Source organism: Podarcis muralis, chromosome 3 (assembly GCF_964188315.1).
Source record: "Podarcis muralis chromosome 3, rPodMur119.hap1.1, whole genome shotgun sequence".
Lineage (NCBI taxonomy): Eukaryota > Metazoa > Chordata > Lepidosauria > Squamata > Lacertidae > Podarcis > Podarcis muralis.
The window spans coordinates 70,520,335-70,529,325 of record NC_135657.1 but is presented as its reverse complement, the minus strand read 5'-3'; the positions used below and the strand labels follow the sequence as shown (position 1 = coordinate 70,529,325).

The following is an 8,991-nucleotide window of genomic DNA, read 5'->3' as shown; positions in this document are numbered from 1 at the left end:
TCCTGTATGAGATGCACAACAGGATCTTATATTTGTTTTGTTTGCAGATCTATATCACCACTGAGTAGCTGAACTACGACTGGTTCTCACAATATTTCACAGTTGTCTGTTATTTGAAATTTTCAGCAGGGGTATTTTATTCTCTCTGTGAAAGAATCTCCTGTCAGTCAGGACTGGTATAACATGCTCCAGGCTCCCCTCTACTGTTCAACTTCATGGATGGCCATGAATACTTTCATCAAACGCCACCACCAAAGGACAAGTGAAAGTTGAGCACTGTCTAAAAAAGCAAACAGACAAGGTAAACAACTACCTTGTCAACGATCCAGGGGGCAGCCCACAATCCAGCACCAGTTACAGCCTGACTGATGATCTCTAGGTAACAAAATTTCTATAGGTGGCAGTGAGAATATGAGAAGACATTTAAGCACCTGAAGTTGAAAAAAATATTTCCAGGGGCTTACTCAAAGGGTGTGGGTGGGTGTGTATTTGAGCTGCTGTTAGTATGTTACACTTTTTTGTATTTGTCCTGCATTTAATAATACTGTAAGGTTTCGTTGTGCTGTATTTTTGGTCATATTTTTGGTCTGATGAAGATAATAAACAGGAGGAGAAGGAGGAATGCATGTCATGATGGCACTTGACTGAAGGTGCCTGTGGATCCTGTTAGCCATGAATGCCAACAACTCAGGAGCAGCATGGCCAGAAAAGAACTGGCAAAATACTTTCCATTTGCCGTGACTGATTCCACATTCTCTGCATGGATTTAGAGAATCAAGATCAATAACGGCATGCAGGCACATGTTGCGGTGAGACCCATGGCAGTTCTGCACCAGATCTCCAATTAGAGCCACAGCACCCTAAGGCTGTTTCAATAAGTTCAGAGCTCTCTTTGCCGCTACACATTCAAACTGCTTCTGTTTATATTTCAGGGGTCTCTCATTAGCTGAAGGGCTTAATTTTTCCAGCTCCCATGGATACTACATTCCAAAGGCTGAAGAGAAGGATCCAGCTATCAAGAGGGAGGAGGGAAGAAATCTTTTTTCCATTAGCGCTCACTGATGAAACTTCATCCAATCATTGACAGCATACCAAAGGATGGTCTGCCAGTATCCATAACCGTGCAATACAAAGTTGTTAATGTGTTCAGAGTTCAAATAATTTCATTATTTATATACTGCTATATCATAAAACAACATCAAAGCAGTAGTATCTATATATATATAATAAAAAACACATAAACACATAAAAAACATATAATAAAAAAATAAAATTTAAAATCAGACACCATTAACTAACTATTATGGAAATATGTGTTCTTAATTGCCTGCATAAACATGGCAGAATAGAGGAATTTTCAGCAGGCATTTAAAGGTTGAAACAGAAGGCACCCATTAAATCTCAGAGAATGGCAGAGTATTAGAGAGTGACTACAGAATCATTGAAATTACACCCACACTGGACACAAACAGCTCATGAAAATGTTTCTTTCACCTTTCAGTAATTATGTACAAGCCCCTGATAATAACTGTGCCTTAATGCATTTGAGTACTATTTATGTGTGCACATAAGAGAAGGTAATAGCAGCAGTGAAGTCAAATAGTGACTTCAGTATCTGGCCCCCCCCCCAATAGTCGTACCTTGGTTTTCGAACAGCTTAGTTCCCAAACGTTTTGGCTCCCGAACGTCGCAAACCTGGAAGTGATTGTCCAGTTTGCGAACTATTTATGGAAGCCGAACGTCCGGTGTGGCTTCCGCAGCTTCTGATTGACTGCAGGAGCTTTCTGCAGGCAATCAGAAGCTGTGATTTGGTTTTCGAACGTTTGGGAAGTCAAATGGACTTCTGGAACGGATTCCGTTCGACTTCCAAGGTATGACTGTAAAAAAGAATGGCTGCACCCAAATAAGCAATGTTAGATTAATAAGACAAGAAAGAAGCCTCTCCACTTAAAAAAAAAAAACTTGCACTGCCCCCCCCTTTGGGAAGTTGGGGGGAGTTGCCACCTTGCGGAAGAGGTGGTTTCTTAGATAAGTTTCTAAACAACTTCTCATATTATTCAGCCGTCATTTACGCTGGTGACAGAATTATGAGGCCAGTGGTTTGTTCTTAAGAAACAACAACTGTTTCTGGACGATCAATATCTCAGCTTAACAAGCCTCCTGCATCTGCACGCATCTGCACACATCTGCTATATCCCTGTTGTGCAAGGAGGGAAACAAGCTAAGAAGTGACAATTAACTCTAGCTTTCTATTGCATTCTCCTTCATGGATCACTGCCTTGCCGTGGCGAAGGGGCTTGAATAACTCAGAGAAGCTATGAGCTATGCCGTGCAGGGCCACCCAAGATGGACAGGTCATAGTGGAGAGTTTTGACCAAACGTGATCCACCTGGAGCAGGAACTGGCAAGCCACTCCAGTATCCCTGCCAAGAAAACTCCATGGACAAAGACAACAGGCATATAAAAGTTATGACGCTGGAAGATGAGCCCCTCAGGTCGGAAGGTGTCCAACATGCTACTGGGGAAGAGCGGAGGACAAGTACAAGTAGATCCAGAGCTGATGAAGCGGCTGGGCCAAAGCCGAAAGGACGCTCAGTTGCGGATATGCATGGAAGCGAAAGGAAAGTCCAATGCTGTAAAGAAAAATATTGCATAGGAACCTGGAATGTAAGAACCATGAACCTGGGTAAGTTGGATGTGGTCAAAAATGAGATGGCAAGAATAAATATTGACATCTTGGGCATCAGTGAACTAAAATGGACGGGAATGGGCGAATTCAGTTCGGATGACTATCACATCTACTACTGTGGACAAGAAACCCGTAAAAGAAATGGAGTGGCCCTCATAGTCAACAAAAGAGTGGTGAAAGCTGTACTGGGATGCAATCTCAAAAATGATAGAATGATCTCGATACGAATCCAAGGCAGACCTTTTAACATCACAGTAATCCAAGTTTATGCACCAACTACTGGTGCTGAAGAAACTGAAATTGACCAATTCTATGAAGACTTACAAGACCTTATAGAAGTGACACCAAAGAAGGATGTTCTGCTCATAATAGGGGATTGGAATGCTAAAGTAGGGAGTCAAGAGATAAAAGGAACAACTGGCAAGTTTGGCCTTGGAGTTCAAAACGAAGCAGGGCAAAGGCTAATAGAGTTCTGTCAAGAGAACAAGCTGGTCATCACAAACACTCTTTTCCAACAACACAAGAGACGACTCTACACATGGACATCACCAGATGGGCAGCATCGAAATCAGATTGATTATATTCTCTGCAGCCAAAGATGGAGAAGCTCTATACAGTCAGCAAAAACAAGACCTGGAGCTGACTGTGGCTCAGATCATCAGCTTCTTATAGCAAAATTCAAGCTTAAACTGAAGAAAGTAGGAAAAACCACTGGGCCGGCAAGATACAATCTAAGTCAAATCCCTTATGAATACACAGTGGAAGTGAGGAACAGGTTTAAGGATTTAGATTTGGTGGACAGAGTGCCTGAAGATCTATGGATGGAGGCTCGTAACATTATACAAGAGGCAGCAACTAAAACCATCCCAATGAAAAGGAAATGCAAGAAAGCAAAGTGGCTGTCCAACGAGGCCTTACAAATAGCGGGGGAGAGAAGGCAAGCAAAATGCGAGGGAGATAGTGAGAGATACCGGAAATTGAATGCAGATTTCCAAAAAATAGCAAGGAGAGACAAGAAGGCCTTCTTAAACGAGCAATGCAAAGAAATAGAGGAAAACAATAGAATGGGAAAAACCAGAGATCTGTTCAAGAAAATTGGAGATATGAAAGGAACATTTCGTTCAAAGATTACCATAATAAAGGACAAAAGTGGTAAGGACCTAACAGAAGCAGAAGACATCAAGAAGAGGTGGCAAGAATACACAGAGGAACTATACCAGAAAGAAATGGATGTCTCGTATACCCCAGGTAGTGTGGTTGCTGACCTTGAGCCAGACATCCTGGAAAGTGAAGTCAAATGGGCCTTAGAAAGCATCGCTAATAACAAGGCCAGTGGAAGTGATGATATTCCAGCTGAATTATTTAAAATTTTAAAAGATGATGCTGTTAAGGTGCTACACTCAATATGCCAGCAAATTTGGAAAACTCAGCAGTGGCCAGAGGATTGGAGAAGATCAGTCTACATCCCAATCCCAAAGAAGGGAAGTGCCAAAGAATGCTCCAACTACCGCACAATTGCACTCATCTCACACGCTAGCAAGGTTATGCTTAAAATTCTACAAGGCAGGCTTAAGCAGTATGTGGACCGAGAACTCCCAGAAGTGCAAGCTGGATTTAGAAGAGGCAGAGGAACCAGAGACCAAATTGCAAACATGCGCTGGATTATGGAGAAAGCTAGAGAGTTCCAGAAAGACATCTACTTCTGCTTCATTGACTATGCAAAAGCCTTTGACTGTGTCGACCACAGCAAACTATGGCAAGTTCTTAAAGAAATGGGAGTGCCTGATCACCTCATCTGTCACCTGAGAAATCTCTATGTGGGACAAGAAGCTACAGTTAGAACTGGATATGGAACAAGTGATTGGTTCAAAATTGGGAAAGGAGTACGACAAGGCTGTATATTGTCCCCCTGCTTATTTAACTTATATGCAGAATTCATCATGCGAAAGGCTGGGCTGGATGAATCCCAAGCCGGAATTAAGATCGCCGGAAGAAATATCAACAACCTCAGATATGCAGATGACACAACCTTGATGGCAGAAAGTGAGGAGGAATTAAAGAACCTTTTAATGGGGGTGAAAGAGGAGAGCGCAAAATATGGTCTGAAGCTCAACATCAAAAAAACGAAGATCATGGCCACTGGTCCCATCACCTCCTGGCAAATAGAAGGGGAAGAAATGGAGGCAGTGAGAGATTTTACCTTCTTGGGCTCCATGATCACTGCAGATGGTGACAGCAGTCACGAAATTAAAAGACGCCTGCTCCTTGGGAGAAAGGCGATGGCAAATCTAGACAACATCTTAAAAAGTAGAGACATCACCTTACCAACAAAGGTCCGTATAGTTAAAGCCATGGTTTTCCCAGTAGTGATGTATGGAAGTGAGAGCTGGACCATAAAGAAGGCTGATCGCCGAAAAATTGATGCTTTTGAATTATGGTGCTGGAGGAGACTCTTGAGAGTCCCATGGACTGCAAGAAGATCAAACGCATCCATTCTTAAGGAAATCAGACCTGAGTGCTCACTGGAAGGACAGATCGTGAAGTTGAGGCTCCAATACTTTGGCCACCTCATGAGAAGAAAAGACTCCCTGGAAAAGACCCTGATGTTGGGAAAGATGGAGGGCACAAGGAGAAGGGGACGACAGAGGATGAGATGGTTGGATAGTGTTATCGAAGCTACAAACATGAGCCTGACCAAACTGCGGGAGGCGGTGGAAGACAGGAGTGCCTGGCGTGCTTTGGTCCGTGGGGTCACGAAGAGTCGGACACGACTAAACGACTAAACAACAACAACAACAAATTCTATTGCATTGAAAAAGCAGAGGTCAATGGCTTCCAAACAAAGCAGGATATTAAAACATGAATCAGTATTTTGGTTTGTTTGGAAGCCATTAACTACAGTTACCTGATCTGAATATAATGAGAAGCTAGAGCTCATTGTAGCTTCATGGTTGTTTTCGTGCTCATGTGAAGGGAGGACAAAAATGGCTCTATGCATGTCCAGGAGGCGCTTTCATACATTGGCTTATTATGACAAGATACGATTGCACAAATGTGGCGATAGTCTCCCATGGAACTTCCTACAGCTTGTTGAGTTTTGGAATGGTAGACAGCCAAAGTAACCCAGAGCAGTTTAAATGGCTACCTGCTTTTTCGGTGTAAAGTGTTCCTTGGCTGATGTACTGTTTGCTTATAAAGCTATTTGCTAACTGGATGCAGCACCAGAGACTTGCAGCAGATGTTGCTGTTAAAAACCAGTGATGATACAAAGGTAACTTTTGCCATGAAACCCCTAGGAGTATTTAAGAACATCAAGAAGTGAAGTAGTTTGTGAGATTCCACACCCCCACCCAGTTTTATTCACTTCCCCAAAACAAAAATGCAATCCAAATTATTTCTAAACAGTTAAAAATCACAGCACTTACTAAGTCTCTGTGAAGCACCCAATTTGCGTGAAGATAATGAATTCCATCAAGAATCTGATAAAGTAGTGATTTCACCATAGATCTTGGCAACTGCATGGGTTTCTTGTTTGCTTTTGAGGCACGATGGAACTTGATAATATGCTAGGAATAAAAAAAAGATTACAGACATGAATGTTGACGAAATAAAATTCTTACAATGAATTTTAAAAAATAAAAGCCTTGCATGTTCCAGGTGGCTTTCTGAAACTGAAGCATGCTGGCTAAGGGGACCCTCAGTCTGGTGAGTTGCAACGAGCTATAATATTACTTACCTGAGTGGCACCTCTTTTACATCTACATGCCATCTGGTATATTTTCACCATCTATTCTCCTGAGGAGGGATTCTACCTGCTTAGTGTTATTGTGACTTTTTGAAGCTCAGTAAAATATAATTCAAGAAATATAAATCTGAAGCTTCTCTAGTTCCAAAATCAAACATGGTATGCAAGTATGTCCCATCTTACATGCTTTTACATCTGACACTTCAGAAAATGAAACAATGTGATATGATATTTTAATCTCCTTGGATATGAGATTACTAGGATTGGAATGGATTTTATTTTCAGATTTGCTTCTCACGCTTTCCCAATTTCTATGTAATTTCCCATTGTTTTAAAGCAATTTTATTAAATTTAGCACTGTGTTCTTAAGAGTCATAGACTCTGGGAGATCTGTGCCAAATAAATGTTTGGAGTCAGTGGAAAACAAATTATGGTATGCAACCCCCCCCCCCCCAAAAAAAAATGTATTTTGCTTTGTTTACATTACATGTTTGGGGTAAGAAGATACAGCCCAGGAGTTCTTTTCTTAAATTTTTATCAGTGATTAGAGAAGGAAAGTTGAGATTAATGGGAAAACAGGGATAAGGAGTATGGTCATGGGGAAAGGCTGGGGTCAATCATGAAAGATGTAAGTCTCAGTTGGTGGGATCTACTACCAGGTTGCAATCTGATCTAGGGTTGGTCACAACAGCAGCACTGCTACCATGCAAACATTAAGAATTGAATCCTCAAATGTTGTATGTTATATGCCTGTGAAGAACAGTGGGCTATGTGTGTGAGAGGACTGGTGGGTGCAGTGGCTGCTCCGTCATTCTTAAAACCCAGCCGTCAGACCAGAAAGTAAGTGGGACTGACCAGAAGTGACTTGAGGAGGAAGAGGCAGGAGACTCTGCCTCCCTCGGGGGAAGAAAGCAAGGCAGGGTGGGGAGGTCCCAAGAGAGGAAAGAGGCTGATAAGGCACTTGAAAGGAGTGGAGAGTCCATACATGGGAACAAAGGAAAAGCAAGAAAGAGGGGAAGAAGCTAAGAGGGAGCACATGCAAAAGAAAGGGAGTGACTCAGAGTAGGAGTTGTCAGTTTATATAAAAGGACAGGATGCTGGATGAATGCTGAATCTGTTGACCTAAGACTCAACAAATATTACACCAAGCATCAAAGAACTTTGTTAGACATAACAAGTACATCCCTCGCATTAAAATATTCATACTGATTTTTAATTGTATTTTTATTGCTTCTTCTATTTTTTATTTTTGGGGGAGGTTGCATTAAATTTTGAATTCCATTAAAAATGTTTTAGCATCTAGCATAGTGTATTACAACTGCTAAACAACAGGCAAAACAACCCCCCCCCCCACAAACATTAAGTGGTTTGCTAAGGCCCTCAGCAATTTTCAAGTGGTCTGAGGTGGGTAGAAGTTTAGAAGCCACTGCTCTAGAGGGCACAGGAAACTGAAGTAAGAAGTTGTTGGAGATCTGGCAATTGGGGGGGGGGGATGTTACTTTCTTAGTAGCATATGCACACACACCCAAGAAGAAGAAGAGTTTGGATTTGATATCCCGCTTTATCACTACCTGAAGGAGTCTCAAAGCGGCTAACATTCTCCTTTCCCTTCCTTCCCCACAACAAACACTCTGTGAGGTGAGTGGGGCTGAGAGACTTCAGAGAAGTGTGACTGGCCCAAGGTCACCCAGCAGCTGCATGTGGAGGAGCAGGGAATCGAACCCGGTTCACCAGATTACAAGTCCACTGCTCTTAACCACTACACCACATTGGCTCTCGAGAAGACAGGGACTAAGTTTGTGCCATGGGTTGTTACAGATTAGTTCAAAGACCTGTTTCCAGTGCAATACCTCTGTTCCAGAGCAGTGAGCCTATTCATATGTGAAGTGCCCTTCCCTGATCACTGAGGTCGAATGCACATGTATCAGCAGCTGCTCTCCCATATGGAAGTTTTCAAATAAGGTGCAAACCCTGGGAATGCTACACTTGGTCCCCACCTTCCTTCTCCTATCTCCAGCACAACTCCACACCTTCCTCCCTGGTCAGCCTTTCATCTGCACTGCTGCTAACCATCCTTCCTCTCTCAACCAGGGCTTCCTGACATTTCAAATTCCAATTTAGAGGGTTAGTTGGCTACTGTTGATGAGAGATAAAATGAAAAATCATACTAAAGCTGACAAGAAAAGGAGGAGGGAATTCATGCCAGAAAGAAGACGAGGAACAGAGAGGAAAATGCCAGTTCGAGGCTGTTTTCCAATTTGGTTGGCATTCCAGCCAGAACCAGGTCTCCCCACAGGAGTTTCCAGGGAAGAAGGGCTGACTTCTTAGACACTCAGCATCTAGAAAGGCACAAGCTCTCCACAGTGAAGAGTCTATAGAGAAAAAGAGTCTGGGGAAGGAATGCTTATATTGAGATTCTATACTATTACCTTAAACTTAATTGAAGCTGTACTGTTGATTATGATCGTTATGTAATGGATGTCTTCAAGAAGTACAATTAAGTTAGTGCTTTCTGTGGTAAGTTAAAGACAGATTTCTCCACCAGCCCTATTTAAAA

The 8,991-nt window shown here is 42.3% G+C and overlaps 1 protein-coding gene and 1 long non-coding RNA gene across 8 annotated transcripts in view; one reads left to right on the top strand and one right to left on the bottom strand.

Moving 5' to 3' along the window:
- LOC144327279 (uncharacterized) overlaps positions 1–8,991 on the top strand; it is a 218,423-nt gene that overhangs the window by 25,929 nt on the left and 183,503 nt on the right. The window lies entirely within an intron of this gene.
- The window catches only part of CDK19 (cyclin dependent kinase 19), an 83,664-nt gene that overhangs the window by 33,837 nt on the left and 40,836 nt on the right, over positions 1–8,991 (bottom strand). For all 7 annotated transcript variants that reach the window (XM_077926088.1, XM_028723175.2, XM_077926087.1 and 4 more), the window contains one exon: positions 6,115–6,255. In XM_077926088.1, the coding sequence (XP_077782214.1) occupies positions 6,115–6,255 (141 nt within the window). The remainder of the gene's footprint in view (positions 1–6,114; positions 6,256–8,991) is intronic.